The 21,935-nt window shown below is 33.1% G+C and overlaps 2 protein-coding genes across 7 annotated transcripts; one reads left to right on the plus strand and one right to left on the minus strand.

The window, feature by feature from the left end:
* The first annotated feature begins 301 nt into the window (after positions 1-301).
* Positions 302-5,278, plus strand: LOC110632251 (uncharacterized). The gene is made up of 4 exons (XM_021780402.2): positions 302-615; positions 711-1,342; positions 1,972-2,172; positions 5,076-5,278. Exons 1-4 carry the CDS (start codon positions 411-413, stop codon positions 5,118-5,120), a joined length of 1,083 nt encoding a protein of 360 aa, XP_021636094.2. The 5' UTR covers positions 302-410; the 3' UTR covers positions 5,121-5,278.
* A 500-nt stretch (positions 5,279-5,778) lies between these two features.
* On the minus strand, positions 5,779-13,226 carry LOC110632252 (calcium-dependent protein kinase 4). 6 transcript variants are annotated; one of them, XM_058137259.1, is made up of 9 exons: positions 13,088-13,224; positions 11,790-12,619; positions 11,321-11,464; positions 11,084-11,236; positions 10,408-10,523; positions 9,901-10,068; positions 8,179-8,403; positions 7,497-7,643; positions 5,779-6,260 (listed from the first exon to the last, which is right to left on the minus strand). In XM_058137259.1, the coding sequence occupies exons 2-8, from the start codon at positions 12,544-12,546 to the stop codon at positions 7,521-7,523; spliced, it is 1,686 nt and encodes a 561-aa protein (XP_057993242.1). In that variant the 5' UTR covers positions 12,547-12,619; positions 13,088-13,224; the 3' UTR covers positions 5,779-6,260; positions 7,497-7,520. The 6 variants fall into 6 exon arrangements, with proteins under 6 accessions (XP_057993242.1, XP_021636100.2, XP_057993243.1 ...); XM_021780408.2 differs by having other exon boundaries at positions 12,936-13,200; XM_058137260.1 differs by having other exon boundaries at positions 11,790-12,185; positions 12,936-13,197.
* Positions 13,227-21,935: the final 8,709 nt, after the last annotated feature.

Below are 21,935 nucleotides of genomic sequence, written 5' to 3' on the forward strand. Positions count from 1 at the left end.
ACTTTTAATTTAATATTTATATATTTATAACATAATTTAATTAAATATTTAATTATATTATTATTATTTTATTTTTAAAATTTTATTATAAATTTAATTTAATATTATTTTTAATTATTTTAATAATAATTATAATTATAAATTATTTTTTTACTAAACATATTAACTGGTTAAGGGCTATAAACTCATTCGGATTATTCATGAGTTAATTTTCATAACATAAGTGAAACAATCTCTAATAAATTTAAGCAACTTTGCACTAAATTACCAATTAATGAAAAGAATATTCCATATTATTTCTTTCTGTTTCATTTTTTACTTCCCATTTCATAGCAGAATCCAAAACCGTTGGTTCCCGCTTGCTCATCTTCTTCTCATTTCTTGTCATTGTTCCTCAGAGAGAACAGCAAATGGCAGTAATAGGCAACAGAGTAATCGTACAAAACGGAATCCCAATACCTATCAGTTTACCATTTTTAAAGCTTCGATCCAATTCTAAAACCATCAATTTCCAATCAAACGTTCACTATCACTATAACCTTCCACTCACTCCCTTCTCTTGCGTCGCCAAGTCCACCGCCGTTTCAGGTGGTGTCTCCACCACCCCCACCACCAGTAAGCTCCAATTACCCATTTTCCTGTTTCCACTTTCACAAAATCTTTCATCTCTAATCTTCTCTTCTCATGTGCTGTTGTCTTCTCTGCTGTAGCATCAGGATGGTCTGAATTCGCTAGAAATGTGTCTGGTGAATGGGATGGATTTGGAGCAGACTTCACTCCTCAAGGAAGCCCAATCGAACTTCCTGAATCAGTGGTGCCTGAAGCTTTTAGGGAATGGGAAGTCAAGGTTTATGATTGGCAGACTCAGTGCCCGACACTTGCTCAACCAGAGGACCTTCTTTTGACCCAGAAAACCATCAAATTACTTCCCACCGTTGGATGTGAAGCCGATGCTGCAACTCGGTATACCATTGATGAGAGGAGCGTTGGAAGTGCAGATAATAAAGTTTATGCCTTTGCTTATCAATCTAATGGGTGTTATGTGGCTGTTTGGCCAATTGAGAAACAATTGGAGGTGGAACATTGCTTGATAAATCCTCAAGACAGGGAGTCCCGAGTGAGAATAATTCAAGTTATTCAAGCAGACAATGCAAAGATGATATTAAAGAATATTAGGGTTTTTGTTGAGCATTGGTATGGACCATTTAGAGATGGTGACCAACTAGGTGGATGTGCAATCCTAAATTCTGCATTTGCTTCTACTGCTGCTTTGGAAGCTTCTCAAATTGTAGGACATTGGCAGGGATCCAGAGGTGTTGCCAATTTTTGTACTTCTCAAACTGTGAGTGAGGGAGCTTCGGTTCTGTTTCTTCTTCTTTTTTTTTTTTTTTTTTTTTTTTGAGATACTCATCCATAGCTATCCAATTTCAATAAAGTGCTGGATATCACAATGAATCAGTTTGAATTTTTTTTTAACGTTTAGTTATTTATTTATGCTAACTAATTTGGGACTAACTGACTAAGCCTAGTTGGGTTGAACATTTTTTTTAATTTTTAATCTTAGGACAATAAAGTAGAAATATATGTGACTTTAGTTTCAAAAACATCTTAAGGAACTTGTAATAGCTAAAATAGTCACATTTGGGAAGAAATGAATGGTTTGTTTTTAGCTATATAACCTAAACTGCCAAGGGTTTTCTACAACATGACTTTTTGAAACCTTTATTTCTTTTCTCATCTTTTTCTTCCCAGGAATGTTTGAGGGTTCATTTATTAATCCATTGGAAGAATAAATCACATAATGTACTCTGATGTACATCTTGCACACTGTTTTGACTTTGGTTTCTCCACCTAACATGTCATGGTCACCATCTCAGAAGTAATTATAAGCATTCAGTAAGCTTTGTTGAATGAATCCTGTTTATTGTCAGTCTTGATTACTAAATTCTAAACTCCTCTTTACTGAACCAGGGCTTCCTTCAAGAATTAAAAGGTAACAGTGTGCAGAAGTTAGTAAGAGATGATCGTGATCTGATATTGCTTCCCAAGCAATTGTGGTGTTCACTAAAAGTAAGCAAAGATGGTGAAACTTGCTGTGAGGTAGGATGGCTATTTGACCATGGATGTGCTGTAACATCAAGATGCATCTTCTCAAGCAATGCGAAGTTGAAGGTGAGTTAATATTGTTATGTTACTTATTTGCTCTTGATTCTAGTTAGAGTGCTAGACTGCACTGGTTTTAAAATATTAATATAACATCTAGTAATCATTCATCAGGAATTAGTGGAGTGCTAAGGGTTGAGTAAATTGGTTGATGTTGGACTACTTATTTATCACAGAGAATAATTCGTTGGAGCATAAAATTTCTTAGTTGTGTTTGAGCCAATTGATGTAGAACTCTAGGTTCTTGCATCCAAATTAATCTTATTCTGTGAAAACTGGTTAAGCCTGTAGAGACTGTTTTCCTGTTAAAGAAACAAAATAGAAAACTATTAAATGACCCACTAAAAATATAAATTTACAATGTTTATTAGAATCTTATTAAGAAGAATAAGATTGCAAAGAGGTCCCTTTGACTGAAATAGGCTTTGAGTCTATAGACAGCATCAGACTCCCCCTCCTTGAACATGAGAAAGTCGCATAGGATTAAATCAAGCAACTAGGAAATCAATAGGGAGGATAGTGGTCATCACATCTCATCTTCTTTGGACTTTGACTATTGTTGGCTAGACAACCACAATGATATTTTACTTAGGCCATGCCAATAAGTATGCCCTCTTTCTCCACAACCACAGCCTTTTAAATGAAGGCCTCAAGTCTTCTGATATTAGGAATTCATGATAACTACTACCTTTTGTCTGAAAGCCATCTTCTTCATGGAATTCTACATATATCTGCTTCCCTTCTCTACTTTCTTCTCATAAGTTTTGACCATGTCTGCAAAAGAAAATATTTATCTTGTAGCTTAAATTATACGCTAAACTGGAGTTCTCCAAGATGCCTAGTAATTGATTTCTGTGTTTTTCTCCTCAAAGCCATTAGCTTGTGAAATTTCAAATATAGGTGTTATTGTCTTTTTCCCCATTGAAAGGAGCACATGACTTGGAATATAAATCCCTTTCTTAGGAAACAAGAATCACTTTGTTTTTCCATCAAATGTCTCACTGAAGGCCGGTCAGTGCAGTACATGTTGATGGATTTGATTTGAAGGTGTTGAATTGTACTGCTGGATACAGTCACATCCTTTAAAACAAGTTGATGCAGATTAATCTTAACTTTGTAATCTTGCTTTAGGGGGTTAAAAGGACATAGGGAGGCGGTAAGCAGAATGGGCTAAGGGCTTGCAGAGCATTTTGGATTGCAACAGCAGGAACTCTTGACAGCCTTTATTTGGAATCAAGTGTTCTGATGGGCATTCACTTGAACCATTAGCTAGTCAAGTCCCTTCTCAACAATACACACACACACACACACACACACATCAATGGTAAGGCTTTAAAACCATTAGGTGGATTTCCAACAAGTTTCCACCTCTGATTTCTGGCAGCATTTGATCAAACACTCCCTGAAAGGCCTCAGTGAATGAAAGTTGAACTTCAAGTATAGTTATCACATTGAAGTTCCATACAAAGTTGAGTAACTACAAGCAACATTTATTCCAAGATATGTCAAATGCTCATGAATCATGAGATGAAAGTTGACAAAATTATCACAAGATTTTGGAGTTTGGAGTTGTGCTAAATGTTGTCAGTTGACTGACCCATAAAGAAAGGCCCATTTTGTGTAGTCTCATTGGTTGGTGATAAAGGCATTATTTATGACTTAACAAAACAATGTTCCAACTCATTGTTGCAAGGTAATTTAAATGATGTTCTAGTGAGATTGAAGTGCTGGGACAATACAGTGGCAAGGGTTTTATAAGATTTAATTGACATCTGATGTTGAATTTTTTTTTTTTTTGAAAAAAAAGGTTTTTGGACATTGGAGATGGGCTGACAACCAAACCTGCAAATCTGGTGGTGGTTTTGTTGAATGAGTTTTTGGTGATGGGTGATAGGGAATGAGTTAGTTTGAATGGAGTGGTACTGCCCCAAAGTAATTACTTTAAATATCTCGGTTTAATCCTTCAAGTAGATGGGAGATGTGAGGAGGATGTTAGTCATAGGATTAAAGCTGGATGGTTGAAGTGGAGAAATGTCACGGGAGTTTTATGTGATCGCAAGATTCTCAATAAGTTAAAAGGAAAATTTTACCATACAGCCATACGACTGGCCATGTTATATGGTAGTGAGTGTTGGACACTGAAAGAGTCGTCTGTGTCTAAGATAAGAGTTGCGGAGATGAGAATGTTAAGGTGGATGAATGGCGATACTAAACTAGATAAAGTCCGTAATAAGACTATTAGAGAAAAGGTATGAGTGATGCCAATTGATGATAAATTGAGAGAAGGGAGATTGAGATGGTTTGGTTATGTAGAGCACATTAGGTTAGAGGATAGAAAGAAAAAAAGGGGTAAACCTAAACTGATTTGGAGGAGAGTAGTATAATATGACCTAGAAGCATTACACATTTCCGAGGATTTAACCCAAAGTGGAGAAAGAGAATTCATATAGCCAACCTCAAATTTTTGAAATAAAGGCTTAGTTGAGTTGAACTAGGTTTAAGCCCTATAAACACGCCCTCCCACCACCAAACCACCCCCCCTCCCCTCTTCTTTTCTTTTTCCAATTTGTTGATTGTGCAGTTGAATAAGAGTAGAGGGTATGAATATCCCATCACAAGCAGCTTGGAGTGGAATGAAAGCCAAATCTCCTGAATTTTGAGCTCATGGATACTTTTCTTTCCTGGCATGCAAACAATGACCAGTTAGTCTTTTTTCTTTCTTTTTTCTCCTTAGGCAGTGTCACAAATACGAGTGAAGCACTTGGATCCTTTTAATCTATCTTTTGAACTTTTATCCTATATTTTAGTTTGTGTTACATGTTTGGTCATCATCATGCTTTCTTTTTGGTCAAATACATAATGCTGAAAAGAGGGCAAGGCACTTGTGCTGACATTACCTTTTTTTTTGGCAGGAAATTTCAATAGCAGGAGAAACTGCAACTTCACAGGGTGTCTAGTTAGTAATAACCAATCAACTTAGCTTGAATAATTTACAGATTTGGCATAGATGTGGATTGTTGTTCAGGCCAAGTATAGGGAATTGTAATGTATATGTGTTCATCATATATATTTTTCAGTTATAGAAGACAATATAATGGAATACAGTTAATTTGAAGTGTTCTATGTTATCGCCTGTCCTTGTCGTTTGTCTAACCCAATTACATTATTTCAAATACAGGTAAGTTAGAAACTTTGGAATATTTATTCTACATTCTTTCACCTCAAAAATTTTTTTAATGAAACTTATTATGTGCACACACACAGTTGTCATTTGATATGGTGAACGGTACAAATCCAATGGCTGATGTTTTGTGTGCTTCCAAATGTTAAAGATAGTACACTCTTAACATGCTGTACTGGTACTAAGGCACAAAAACTTAGTACAGTTGCTGTGCTTCTTTCCTAAGACATCAGTTGAGTCTTATGTGATGGAATGGACAAGCTCAAAGTCTTGTCTAATAAATTTGCATGAAAATATCAATTACGAGGTTACGTTATCTCTATAAATAAAATGGGGGATTCCACATGGAATACACACCAATTTATTTCCAGTGAGAACAAGCACTCATACTAGGCAAGAATTCCTCTAATTGTTTATTCATACACAACAAATCCTTTAAATAATGCACAGTGAATTAGAATTTATTAATCAAAATAGTCAGATCCTTGTACCAGCTGAAACGTATCCTGTACTAAGGAATTCAATGTTTAGTCTATTTGACAATTCATCACCCAACGCTTTTATAATTGGTAGAGGTAGGCCCAACCCCAAGCACTAGCATATCGTCAAGGCTTTTTACATACATGCCAAGCACTAGCAACAAATGAACTAAAGATTGCCTCCAAAATCAATATAAAGAAAGCCTCAAAACAAAAACACCATAAAATAAATTGGCAATCTGGAACAGCTAAACACCTCACACTTGAAAAGTTTACAAAGCTTAGAATGATTTTTCCTCAGTCATAAAGCAATATAAAATGCATATCTGAACAAATGCTTGAGCACATAACATCTGAAACCCAAATCTTGTGCCTGGAGGAAGGAAGGAAACAAAATCTCTTCTCATCGCCCTCCTCTTCCAGCTTTGCTGTATAGCCTGCCAATGTTAAGTTCAGACAGCAGCAGTACAAGTTCTTATCATATAATTAGGCATGGAGATTAATCATTCTGAAACAGAAACTTCCATATCAGAAGTCAGAACATGGGATTGCAAGTGGATATCAAATAACTAGGCACACAACACATTAGACTGTTCTGACAGAAAAGCATGATTAATTTTAATGCTTGATACTACAATCTAAAAAAAAAAAACCTGAAAAAGTCTTACAAATTCAATTATAGTTTCAGTATTAAATCCAGATAAGAGTATTTCCCAGCAATTTACATGCAGGGAGAGTCCTTGAAAGGATTGAGAAATTGTTAGCTAGGACCAGACTGTCAGCCTACAAGCTCAGCATGACTAGATGGGCAGTCTCTGCAGAACTGCAGATGACTAATCAATAGAAAAAGACCAGCTGGCTAACTAAATTGTCAGTTCACAGTGTATAGGCAATCTTGCACAAGAATATTACCCACTTTTTTTTTTTTTTGCATCGGTTAACCGTTACCAATGAGCAAGAAATATTAATAGCGAATTTGGCATTGTTCAATCTTTTACAGGGCTTTTCTTCTTTCTATTCAATATATATATATCAGGTGTTAATTTCTGAGTGGATTTCCAAGATTAATGAATTGGCATGGGTAAAAGGTAATAATCATGGAATAAACAGAATGACAGTTGCAACTGTTGCTTCTCAAAGGATGCCAGTCTTTGATAGCAGTTGGTGAAATATGAAGATAATGAAGAGAGAAAGATAGAGACAAGTAATTGTTTCACGGTGACCCAATCAGTATAAGATGGAGAATATCGAGAAAGAATTATATATTTCCCACTTTATTATTGGTTAGTTACCTGACTGAATTGTCAGCTCAGCAAGAGGATTTGGCAACACGGTCTTAACCAGTAGTTTCTCAGTGATTATAGTTGAAAACAACTACAGAAACTTAGACTTCTCATTTTTGATATTTAATCTTCACAATTAGACTTTTCATTTTTGATATTTAATCTTCACAAACCTAGAAGAGTCGAGACCAGAATTTTAAACTCAAAAAGCTAGTCTAAAATGTTGATTAGAATCAATTACTAATTCAATTGAAGCGTTTATCTTCTTTTCAAGCCTCTAATGTGCCGTAATTATAAAATGTATCTTAGAAGTTATTCCTTGGAGAAGATTTCACCGATTAAGAAACTGGAAAAACTGGAGTAATCAGAAATCCAAAAACTGAAAGATACCTGTACATGACGCGCAATTGCAAGCTATTGAGCACCTGGTGCATCTCTCATGCTCATATTCAGACTGTTTCTCATAGTTCGTCTACCAATCCCAGCATTGCCTTTTTGCATCATGGCAACAAATTCACCATAATCAATCCTTCCATCCTGAAAAAACACACACCACAAGAGATGAAGTTCATAGCAAAAAAAAAAAAAAAAAACAAAACAAAATAGGGGGTAAATGGAGTGCAAATAAGATCCACCGGCCCAACTATCATTTTCCATCCTAGAAAAGCTTTGATAACAAGACTTACAGAATCCTCCTCAGAAGATTCAAAATATATTATAAATCAACAAGAAAGCCAACCCTTAACATGCCACATTCCTTTTTTCATTCTTGGATAAATGGACAGCATAAATAGCATGGAATAGGGCTAGAAATTCAAAAGTGGTGGTTTTAACAGCCAACAACTTATGAACACAAAAAAATTATTAAGAGATAGCTAGTGCCACATTGAATAAATGCCAGCCAACTCAATGTTCTATACTAAGCTTTGTTCCTCTGTAACCTTATTGAACTCCACATCTGATGTCCAAAAGAACAAATTTACAAAGGACCTCAAATTTACAAATCTTCATATAATGTAATATAAATGGAAATTATTAACAATGAGACTCCATCAACACATTTATGACTTACATTATCTTGATCAACTTCTCTGATTATATCTTCAAGGAAAACATCAGTCATGTTATGTTCTGCACATGCTTGCTGAAGCTCATCAACGGTGATGTAACCACTTCCATCCTTATCAAAGTATTGGAATGCTGCAACAAGATGTTCCTCTCGTTCTAATTTGTTAAGATGAACTGTTGCAGCAATAAATTCTCCATAATCAATAGTCCCACTGTTGTCCACATCAGCCTGAAATTTACAAAATGATTGAACATATTGAGTACATGATATAACAAATATGCTAGTAGTTGCACTTATAATGAGAACAACAGTCAGAAAAACTGCATATATCATTACTACTCTTGTATCAAAGCATAAACAAAATCAGGGCAATTTGACTAAAAAAAGAATCCAGACCATTATATCATATCCACTTAGCGTGATATTAAAGACGATAACAAAAAGGCTCTTCATCTTAAAATTTGTGTGCAAAGATAGAAGGGAAATGAAAAAAAAAAAAAAAGCGATTAAAACAAACCAAAGTAAAATGGACACACAAGGATGGATCCATGCAATGGGGCCCCAAACTTCAAAAAATGAAAATAAGTTTTTATATCATATCAAGCTGTTAAATTGCCCCCCAATGACAACAAAACTCAACTCAACTCAACTAAGCCTTTATCCCAAAAATTTGGGGTCGGCTATATGGATTCTCTTTCTCCACTCTAAACGATTTTGGGTTAAATCCTCGGGAATGTGTAACGCTTGTAAGTCATGTTGTACTACTCTCCTCCAAGTTAGTTTAGGTCTATCCCCTTCTTTTCTTTCCATCCTCTAACCTAATGTGCTCTACTTGTCTAACTGGAGGAAAGTAAATAAATAAATAAATAGTAATGTAAAACAGAGGAAAGAGGCAATCGAAAAACTAAGAATCAAGGAAAGCTATTCAAGTTATGAATTATGGTTTTGCATCTATTCTTTTTTTTTTTTTCCCTTTTCTTTGTCTAATTAATAAAACCTTTTTCTCTTTCTTGAAGTATGTTCTCTTTCCCTTCTTTATCTTTGCTTGAATGTTACCTTTGTTTAATTGATTATTCTCCATTTCTTGTTTTTATCAGGATTTAAAATTATGAATATATAGTTCTTTCAAATTAAAATTTGTTTTTTATGATTAAATTCAAGAGATTCTGCTCATCAAATAAATGTATATAATATAATGGGACACTTGCTTCTTATCTTTGAACTCGAGTAACAAAACATTATCACAAGCATTGTCCCCCTAAAAAAATTTCCTAATCATCATTTTCTTTTTACAATCTTTTTTTTCTGCAAAAAAAAAGAACTTGCTTTTTGGTGGCATTCAAATTGACTTTTTCCATTTTTAAATGGTTCTCTCATATATCTCTGTCAGACTACGAAGCATCTTTTTCACGTAATGATGTAAACTTTAATCAATATTGCTGAGATTAAACCATTGAAGTTAACATTCACACTCTGTAGCAAACTGTGGGCAGACAATACTGACATGAAACTTGATATAATAAATTAATACAGAATTCAAATATTTCAAGATAATAGTCAACTTCAATTTATGTATAACTTTCTTAAACAATTTATTTTTATGCGCTCACTCAGAAGATGATGTATGGACTATGGAGTTGGTTTTCCTTTTTTTTTTTTTTTTAAGCCCTGTCCAAGCATGTTCACACACAGATGAGAAAATGTCTACTTTGACAAACATCTCACCGCATCCATAAGATAACGTATTTCTGTATCTTTCATGGTAGAGCCATATCTTCTCAAGCCAGCTTTTAGTTCATCAAATGTGATTGCACCACTGTTATCAGTATCCATAGCCTTGAACATCTCTCGCAAACCAGCAATCTCCTCCTCAGAAAGACTCTCAGCTATTACCTGATAACATGAAACAGGCAAGTATGAGAAATCAGAATAGGGTCAAGCCTTCTGCATCGGTAGGAGCCTAAAAGCCAATATAAGGTATCAATATGCTTTAGAATTAAAATGCAAACTGCTTGAAAGGTGCAATTGAATAAATGAGTTGCATGTAAAACCAGTCAAAAGAAAATAATGCAAAACCTTTTTTTTTTTCTTCAGATAAACAGCATTATTCCATAATACATTCACATTTCAGTTTAATATTTGATAAGTAATTGTATTCTTCATTAAGTGCATCACTTGGCTCCTAAAACGTCTAAAAGTATCTGAATGTGTCCAAGGCATCCATGCACTTACCCGTAAAGCCATCTTCTTCAATTTATTCATTGCAGAGAATTGTTTGAGACGAGAAAGTACAGCTGCGTCCAGTGCTCTATCAGGAGCAACTCCATTTTCACAAATCCAAGGATGGCCTAACAAAACAAACAGATAATCAATGTTGAATTTAGTTGAAAAATCTAATAATGCAAGAAGGTAGCAAGCTTCATTGATAAATATGATAAATTCCAACATAAGCAGAGCAGTTCTGGATCCTAATTTCCAAAAATTTGCAGAATTTTCCAGAAAGAATTGTATTAACTACTTATTAACTTAACCCATTGAAAAGCAGTGAGTTGCATATAAGCAGCCTATCAAAGAGCAGTAACCAACCAACAAACAAATGCACGTAATTCAAGGAAGACTAATTGTTAGATATGCTTGATTGCTTGTTGCTTAATATTCAGATACTTTTTGCATGAATGACCAGAAAAGAAGTCCTGAATTTTACTAGTGCAACCACCAAAGTGACACGTAAGACAGGACAATACATCATACATCCTTCAAATAACCATGGTGCTACCTAGCATGTGAACAGGAACAATAACACAGAAATAAGCATCAATTTGATCAGGCAGCTTCCCCAATCCTATCCACATTAAATGTCTCAATATTGACAACAAAATTTAAGAAGCAAATACTAGGTCAGACATACATAGCACTTCATGAGCGGTCAAGCGTTCTGAAGGTTGAGAGCAAAGCATCTTCCGGATAAGATCTTTAGCACTATCTGATATAAGGGGCCAAGGGTCTGACTCAAAGTCAATATATCCCTTCAGCACCGCATCAAATATTCCTTGCTGTGTTTCTGAACCCCAAAAAGATGTAACCTTCAGTTGATTGTGCAGCAAATTAAAACTTGTGTTGTAGCAGCAAAACAAATGACACTTACCTGCCCAAAATGGTGGCACCCCACTTAGCAATATATACAATATGACCCCAGCTGTCCATACATCTGCTTCTGGCCCATAATGCTTGAGGAGTACCTCAGGAGCAACATAATATGGACTTCCAACCACATCAGTGAAAACTTGACCTGAAGTAGCGAACCACATACAAAGTTATGGGCACTAAAGTTCAATGTTATTTAAAATGTTCCAAGATGCTACACATTCCTAAAGCTAAAGAAATTAATTTCGGCTATTGATAAGAAGCAAGTATCACATAAATTTGCCACTCTTTTTTATGCACAGCACCAAACTAAAAGAAACCAAAATGAAGAACAAAATCAAACATAAAATGTTAGGAACAGAAAATACACTAAGAATTACTAAATGGCCAAAAAAGTACTCACGTGCACATTTGGCATCTAGGTATGGTTGTGACTTGAATAAAAGAAATCACATAAAATAGTTTTATACCTGGTTTGAAGAATACAGAAAGTCCAAAATCAATGGCTTTTAGTGAAAAGTCATCATCCTTGTTCACCAACAAGAAATTCTCAGGCTTTAGATCTCTATGCATAACCCCAAGTGAATGACATGACTCAACAACACCTACAATAATCTTGGTCAATTCAGCTGCTTTCCTCTCACTATAATGGCCCCTCTGGATGATTCTATCAAACAATTCTCCGCCAGAGCAAAGCTCCATAACAATATGCACGTACAATGAATCCTCATAAGCTCCCTTAATAGTTACAATATTCTTGTGACCAGCCAAATGGTGCATTATCTGAATCTCCCTGCGAACATCCTCAACATCCTCCTTGGAAATCAATTTCCTCTTGGATATAGACTTACAGGCATATTCAATCCCTGTAGAATTCTCAATGCATAAATAAGTAGTCCCAAATTGTCCTTGTCCTAATTTACGGCCTAAGGTGTAAAGATCACGAATGTTTGCAGTTTTATGACCCAAAACATAATAAGATTGAGTATCAACACCACGCCTCATAATTAAATCTTTTTTTTTGGGGCTAACGATAGGTAAATTGTTATCCTTTATGGAGTTTTCCTTGGAAAATTCTTGAGCAGCGAGGGTGGAAGGAGAATGTTCAGAGTTGGAATTGTCAGAGGAAGGATTGCGATTGGTATGGGAAGCCGTGGATTGTTCCTCGGGCTGAGTGTAGCCCTGATAAAGTTTCCCTTTGAAAGATCCGCGGCATGTGTTGCCCATGAAACAGTCAAAGTTTTGCTCACGGCCTTCTCTTCATTTAATGATTACTCATCAATACCACTGACAAAAATGACTCAAAACAAGAAACAAAGACACAAATTTAGAAACCAGACAATAGAAATTCAACTACCGTCTACATGCATGAACAGAAAGTTCCCCAGATCAGATCAGCCCCAGTTCTCAGCTACTTTACTTTGAAGGAACCCAGAAATTAAAAAGAATTGTAATCCATTGCATCTATGATTTTCCCAATAAAAAAACATCTTTGCTATAAAAATTGAACAGAATATGAAGAGGGATGAGAAAATAGAAAATATCACAGAAGAAGAAGAAGAAGAAGGAAGTAAGGAATGATGGATGGAAAAAAAAGACATGGCATATATGCTTACCTGAAATGAGCTAAAAATGAGAGAGAGATAGAAGGAAAGGGAAGATGGTGGGGGGGGGGAGGGGAAGAGGGAATGATCTGTGAGTTGCAGCTAAAAGGAAGAAATGGATCTTCTTATGTTATTAATGTTTGAATATTATGAACAGGCCTTACATCTTCTTCATCTTCTTGTTTTTGTTCTTGTTTTTATTATAGGGCTGCTCTTGCTGAGAAACATCGGGTGAGAGCGCCGACCAGCTGTCTTCTCCTCTCTTATTTTCTCCTTTTTATTTTTTAATTTTTTTTCTTTATATTCTACTCTATTATTACATCAATAAGTACTTTTTAATAAATTATTTAATATTTTTAATTTTAATAGATCATTTCACCCCACAACACATGAAAACTGTTTTCCGAATATCCAGGTCACTTGATGCAATTCATCATTTAATATAAGCTCGATTTTGTATAAAAATAATAAATATATAAATTAAATATAAATATTAAATTTAATAATTATTAAATTTATTATTATATAAATTTATATTTTTTATAATTATATTTAATTATAATTTATTTTTTATTTATAAATAATAATTATATTTAATTTTTTTTATTTAAAATTATCTAACACATTTAAAAAATTAAGAAAAATTAATTATTTTTTTAATTTTATATTAAAAAAATTAACTATTTTTTTAATTTTACTTTTTATTTTTATAAAATATAATAAATATTTATATAATTTTTTAAAACTAATATCATCATGTTAATTAAATTAATTATTTATCACATTAATATTTATTTTTTTAAATTTTTTTTAAAAAAATAATTAAACAAATTATTAATATTATTTTATAAAAATAAAATTATTTAATTATTTTTTTAATCATTGTAAAAATTTTTAATATGACTATTATTTATAAAAAAAATATAATTTATTAAATATATATGACACTCAATTATTATAATTTTTTATAAAATTTATTAATATTAATCTTAATTGATGTAAATTTACACTAATTAAAAAAAACTGAATTTACTATTTTTAGAATTAAATGAATGAAATGGTAAGTAATGAGTTTCCATTTTTATCTTTGGACAAGGAAAAGACATAATTTATAATTTTTCTATTATTGATATCCTGTTATTGCATAAAGAAAGATAAATGGATAACCAAGAGATTTATTGTTTTAGCGTAAACATCGGGGGACAAAGCAGCTCTTATTTATTTGTGCGTGTTTCGCACGCCCACAAAAGCTACAATGTGTATCACGATGCTGTCAAGCAACTCTTTTCTTCGGTCAAAATCATCCGTCAGCCGGCGACTGCTCCCTCTAAATTTAGATCACCGTTATAACATCGCCACCATTGTTTTAAAATTCTGTTTTATTTTTTTTATATAAAAATATTATAAATATAATTAGAAAATATTCATTTGTTATTTTGTCTATTTTATATATGAAAAAATTAAAAAAATTATTAAATATAAGAAAATTGAGAATAAATAAGAGTTGAAGCTGGAGAACACCAACCATAATACATTAACAAAAAATATATTTTTTTATATTTTAATTATAATCAAGTAATTATCATATTTTAATATAAATTATAATAAATAAATAAATAAATTATAAATTACTAGAACTTAATACAAAATTTGAGGAGCAAATTAATGAAAAACTAAAATTTATTATAAGTATTAAAATTTTTTAAAATATTTTAAAAATTAAACATTTGATTTCATTTATATTTTAAAATTTTCATTGATTTTTCTCATTTTCTTTTAAGTCAATGATGAAAAAAGAGTCAAAACTCAATAATAATAATAATAATAAATTTTAGGAGTAATTTTCATTAATTTGAAAAAGAACATTCGTCAACATTTTTTATTTAATCACATTGACAATCAATAAAAAGATTCCAAATCCAATTCAATCTTAAATACTCTGTAGGGAAAATGGTGGTAAAAATTACAAAGAAATCATTAATAAACAAGAGAAGAAATGGTCCAGACGTCAAGTTGACCACGCCAGAAAGACAAGTCATTGACTCACCAACCCAACCCTCAATTGGTTTCACAAATCAAATCTTTTAAGCCTAAAAGAAGATTCATTTTTCATTATTAGTGCCCATTTAGCATTTAAAATTTTTGTTTATATTCAATTCAATTGTACCCTAATAAGATAGGTTTATATAGTATATAATTAAATTTAGAATGAATTTAAATTTAAAAATTAATAGTCATAATAAATTTCAAATTTTATGGTCATACATATTCGGTAATAACTTTTAAGGTAACATTTAATATTTTGATTATGATCAAAATACTACTTCTCTCATTTATACTGTTTGGTGATATAATATTTATATTAGTATTTTAAAGTTAGGGGTAGGGGTGTGCAGTTTTCGGTTTAAACCGAAAAACCGAACCGAACCGATTAATTCGGTTCAATCGGTTTGGTTTTAAAATTTAATCGGTTCGGTTTATAATTTTGATAATTTCGGTTAAATCGTTTTTCGTTGGTTATTTTCAAAAAAAAAAAAAAAAAACGACCCGATTAATATATATAATATATAAATCAAAAAATCGAATCAAATTGAATCGAACCAAATCGAACCGAAATCAAAGGAAACCGAATCAACCTAAAGATTTTGAGTGAGTTTGATTTTTTTTTTTTTTTTTTTATTATTTAGATTTAATGTTAAAAATATGAAATTTTATAAATTTCGGTTTGATCGGTTTAAATTTACCCTAGTTAGGGGAGTTGTTCATAAAAAGTTACATTTTTTAACTTTTAGAGATTAAAAAAGGGTTTTGACTAAAGTCAACTATTTTTATATTTAACTGTTAATTTAACAACTATTTTTATCAAACATATTTGCTTTAACAGTTATATAAATAGTTAACTATTAACAACTAATATCCAATAGCTAACAACTAGTAAAATAACTGACAACTAATAGTTATTAGAATAGCTAATATTACTGAATAGGGTCTACAAGTTGGGTATCCATTATCCGAAACATTTATATAAATACTTAATTAAATATAAATTATATGTTTTATATAATAATATTTATAAACTTTTATATATTTTATCTTAAATAAAATAGAATATAAATATTTTATAAAATTATTAATTTAAAATATAAATTATTAAAAAAATATTTTTTTACATAAATTATTAATTAAAACACATAAAATTAAAATGAATTCAAGTGTTTTTTTAGTAATAATAATCAAGTTTAGATAGTTAAAAATAAATTTTAATTGGGTTTGGAATGAATTCAAATTTTTTAGAATGTAAATTAATTTTGGGTTTGGATAGAGTGATTTTCACCAATATTTACGGTTACCATCGCTAATTGGTCACTGATATTTATGGTTACCATCCCTGATTGGTTTGCAATAAATTATTTTATTATTTTAATATTTTTTTATTAAAAACTTATAAAATTTAACTTTAAATTATTTTTTAACATACCCTGATTAATATATTTTAAAAAAAAATTTCTTTATCACGATCCAACTTATGGGCCGGACCGGCACTAAGATCTAAGTCGGCATAAAGCCGCCGAGGTCTATAGTAAGCCTTGCTGTTCTTAAACCCATGACCAGGCCCACAATTTATGCCCAATATGCATATAAAATAATTTAAATTAAACTGTTATAATTTTATTTCGGGCCAACTTAACCCAGTAATTATCAGAAACTAAAATTAGGGGAGTACAGCTCAATCCGGTTACATCATTTATAAATTATTTAAGTATCATACAAATCTTTATTTATTAACCTCAAGAATTTAAATTAACACAATTTCTAATAGGGTCATACTACTACTAACACATGCGGTGTTCTAGATTTCAAATTTAGAAAAAAATAATAAAAATAATTAAATAACCGACGTTAAACCTGCAATGAAGAAAGCATGTTGCTCTGTAAAAGAACTCTTCCTGTAGCCTGGAAAAATAGGTGAATAGGAGTGAGCGTTCTACTCAGAGAGTAAAATACCAAATTTAAGTACAATTTTTATAGCTATCTAAAGCTAATGCACTATGTGGAATGAAATGCAACATCATCATAATTTTCATACAATTCACATCATAACAGCAAAAAGGCAATTTGTAGCACTCACACACCCAACACTGTCAAGCAATACATATATGGGAGCTGATCACCTATACAACCCTCTTAACCAACCTCTGCCAGCGAGTGTTTTTCAAGCCGGACTTTCGCTTAATAAATAAAGTGCAGGGTCCCAGCTAGTGTCTCTCAAGCCGTGTCTATCCATCCTGTTCATATCCAATACCATAACACACACACTCCAACGCACACACACTGCTCCAAATTACCACAAACAACACTCATAGCACTTCATCAATTATGAATGCAATATAAAATGTGCCTAGTGTTTAACTACATAGATACATATTTATAAGTGATGCATGGGCATGTTTGAACATATAATAATATCGAAATTATAATTAAAATTAATATTTTACTCACAGTACACCGAGGACCATTGTGGTTGCTGGATTTAGGAAAATAGCTGACATCGATCACCTAAATAATTAAATTATAAATTTATTAATACTAAGTCAAAATAAAACTCTAAAGAGACAACAGACAACCTAATTCATGCCAGAAATCAAGCAGAGTTTCCCCTATACCTGGAACCTACACAACCTGCAAAAATGGTTCAAATAACACTTCTAAACTCAATCAATATCTCATCATCATTATATGGCCCCTTCTGGGCCCTCCAAACCAGCCAATACTCACAATCTTAAAAATTACGTTTTAATCCCTATAATTGATATTTTGTAAAAATTCATCCAACAAGCTCTAAAAATTCTAAAACTTTGCCCCGCGGTCCTTAGCAATATTACTAAGCTAATGCAAAAAAGAATTTTAATTTTCTAAGCTGCCACAAATATTCTATGGATTTTTAATCCAATTCAAGCACTAGAAAATTAAGAAAAAGTAATGTTCGGGTTTACCTATGCCGATTTCGACACCTGAAACGCGTCCAGAATATTTGAAAATGCTAGGATTGATTATAATATCGACCAAGGTCTGAGACGGGCTGTCGGGCAGCCGGATCTGGCTGAAAATGCGATTCCGACGTCGGTGAGCTATCCTCGATCCGATTACACCTAAATTAAGTCCAAATTGTGTTAATAATTATCATAAAATTATTTTTAAAGTTTTGGGAATAAAAAAAGTGCGAAAATCTCATCAAGCGATATGGACCATCCGATTATCACCTTTTTTAAACGATGTCCGATCGAAGCGGGATCAGTCCTATCTCGAAGATTTCGCCATCCTGAGTCCATCGGTGGTCTTGGATTTTTGATCCGACGGTTGGATCACCGGGAAAATGGCCGAAAAGCCACTGCCCAATTTTTCTCTCTCCTCTTTCTCTCTCTTCGAAACTCGCCGGAAACCTCCATGGAACGGAGCACTACCGGTCGGGATGGGGAGCTCGTGGTCCAAGGAGTCGAGCGCCACCCTCCACTGACCGGAACGCCACAGGGAACCGCCAGAATCACGCCTGAAAGGACACGGTTGCCGTGCAAGTTGGGGCCTCCTCTCGCCGCCGTTCACTATCTAGGGGGTTGCCGGTGCCGCTGGGGACCACTGGAAGCTCGCCGAACCTTTGTCGACCGTCGCCTGCCACTGGGTCGGCAGGAGACGCAGTGAACAGAGAGGGAGAGGGAGAGAGACGGGAGGAAGAGAGAGAGAGACGGGAGGGAGGGGCTGTTGCTGCGTTTTAATTTTTTTGGGTCTTTTTTTTATTTTTTTAATTACATAGCTAGTCCCTCAACTTCTTAGAGGTTTACAATTAGGTCCAAAATTATTTTATTATATTAAAGTTTAATAAAACTCTAGTGATGATAAAAATAAATATAATCTAGGAAAATTTAATTATTTTATTCTCATTTAATAAATTAACTTTAATTAAATTATTTATTATTAATTTATTTATTATTATTATCTTCCTTTATTTTAAAATCAATTCAAATAAATCCTATAATATTAATAACATAATATTTCCTTTTTATTTTATTTATAATTTAAAAAATTTTGGGTGTTACAATCTTCCCCTTTTAAGAAAAATTCGTCCTCGAATTTTCGAATAAACAAGAGATAAGGAAAAGAAGATTATTAGAACAAGTGCAATCATTACTCCTCCAGCTATGCAGAGATTGGTAAAACATTTATTCTTCAAACTCTTCATATATTATAGATGACATTCTATTACTCTCTGATTCTACTATAGTGTCCAAACTGTCATCATCTTTTCCTAGAGGGCTCTTATTTTGTAACTATTCATTGACCATTTTTCTGACATTTCAAGTATTCGCTATACCTCACTGCTCTTGACTTGATGTCTCATAACTTCAATCAACTTGGTGGTTATCTCCCTTATGTTGCGTCCTAACACGCCTCTTAGTGATTTTTGTCTTTATTCTTCCTTTTTCAACAATTCTGTTTCTCAAGAACATGACTTATGTTCCTTATCCTATAATATTCTATAAGATGTTTTCTGTAGCACCTATCATAGGCATCTTTATTCTAAATCTTTACTTGTCCTTTGACCTTAACGGTTAGTATCAATGCATTTTCTCACTTTCATGATACTTCAAATTTCCAATCTATTTATGTCATTACTAAAGTACTTAGACTAACCTCTGTCCATCTTATGTAACTAGGCAGGTAGAGTTCCCTCTAAGTGCCAAGTGTATCATTTATCAACATTGGAAAGTGAACTGGGTCTCTCCTTCTAGGTGACAAAAGTGTTTGTGTTCCCTGATAACCTAATTAGTGCAACTTTATCGTTTCCCACTCCTTCTCTAGAATGAAAATATCTAGACTTCTTCCTAAAGCTTCTTAGTATGTGGCCTACTTTTGACACATTGGCACTTAGATCGAGGCTCCACTACTCCTTTAGTCTATCATCTCATAATAACTTGTTTCAAACATCTCTTAGTGTGTTCCTAGCATACCTATTCCTTCTTATCCTCATCATTATAATTAGCTCTACCAAGCTTTCTTCCTATCCTTTGGATCTTATCCACTTCCTTTTCCTGTTTCTACTATTGTTGATATCTTTTCAACCTGCTGCACTTATTCCTTAATCTTAGTCCTATTTCACCCTTACACCTTTTTCCTTCAAGGATGTCCATCCCATCATCAACTTTAACTTTCATTTTATTTCTTAGTCTTATCTTGATTACTAGTTCCATTACTTTTGGAATTCTAACCTTACGATTTACTCCTACCAGCACATTCTTCACCTTATGTAACACTTGTAATTAACCATAGAAAATTCTTTTTGTATCCCCTTTTCCAACTTAACTATCAGAACATCATCATTCCCTACCAGCCTTAGTAGGAAATTGCTCATCCTGGATGGATAGGAGCCCCAGAAACTATAAGTTCCATCTGAACTAACACGGCTATGGGAAATGTGTGCTATGCCTTAATTCTAAACAAGATACTTCACGCATTCATTCTCCTTAATATAATCACATATACTGCCCATAGCTTTCCAAACTTCAGCCTCAACTTTTCCTATTAGCAATAATTTCATCTATTGAAACTCATCCATAATTAGTATTTCCTCCAGCACATAGTTTAAGACAGTTACAAGCCTTAGTAGTTAACTCAATTTAACTCCTGTCATTACTCTGATCGTCCTTTCATACTTAGCACTAGGTATGCACTTACTGTTATTCTTATATCAGGAAACTGTGTATGAATTGGTGCCTTCCAAACTCTCAAATAACTAGGTCTCCTTTACTCAGTCTCTGTTCCTTATATAACCCTCTAGAACCAAAAGCACGAGCTAAACTTGAAAAGAAAGAAAAATATCCTCTTATATTTAACTACGCTCGATTGTCCATATAATAACGTTTAACCTATGTTTCTTGGTCTTTCTCTTCAAATTTCATCATCTCCTAGCACAATTGTGCTCTACCTATAAGGTATCATCTGCGTGAACCCTTTACCGCACCATTGTCTTTCCTGACATAATATTTTATAATTTATTAACTTTACTTATACTCAACCTATAATTCATATCTATCATCGTTTATATTGTGTCCTTAACTTTTGTTGAATCCTAAAAGATATCTCTCACTAATAGATTCTTCCAGCACTAATTCCACCCTTATCTATAGTCATTAATTTGATCCTTGAACTTTCTAGTGATTTATAACCACCCATACTTGTCACTTTTCATTCTACCCCTATTGTTGTTCTGTCATTATTGCTTCACTGCAAAGTGATTATATTGATCACACTAAAAATGTTTGCCTAACGTTTATAACGAACCTCTAACTACCTTTTCACTATCTCAAAAGTCTAACCTAAAGCCTATGTGTCATTATCTATCATTCTTTTCCTCTCATCATACCTATTTGATCCCTTAGATTGACTTTTATTCAACTTACTACTTGCTAACTTCTTTCTCTCTGCCTAATTAGATAGTCCACAATACCATCGCTCACCTTTTAGTTTTTGCTCATTATTATTGTATTCCTCGCCTAATCTTCTTGATACTGTTAACAAGTTAAAAGAATCTTGCCCCATTGCTATCCACTTCACTTTAGGAATAGGGAATAGATAGAGTATGATCCAATCATGCAACTCCAAGCACTATATTTTAGCCCCTGGCACTACCTCAACTACATCATGCTATGAGTATCACATTACTAGATTTCATACCTCCATCACTATTCTCACTAATGTGGTCCCATTTTGGATTCTCCATCCTTGTCATTCACCTTGCCAAGAATAACACTTAGCCTACCCTATATCTTAACTTTGTTCCTTTTATTATGCGCCCTTCAGGTTGTCCTTTTATTTATTTCCTTTGTCTTACCCAAAATAGAACTTGACTATTCTATCCCTAGTTCCATTCTTCTTTCTAACATTTCTTTCTAACATGACAACTGTACTTGCTAACTATATCTTTCAGAGTCTCTACCGCGTTATCATATATCTGTGCTA

Source organism: Hevea brasiliensis, chromosome 15 (assembly GCF_030052815.1).
Source record: "Hevea brasiliensis isolate MT/VB/25A 57/8 chromosome 15, ASM3005281v1, whole genome shotgun sequence".
Taxonomy (NCBI): Eukaryota; Viridiplantae; Streptophyta; class Magnoliopsida; order Malpighiales; family Euphorbiaceae; genus Hevea; species Hevea brasiliensis.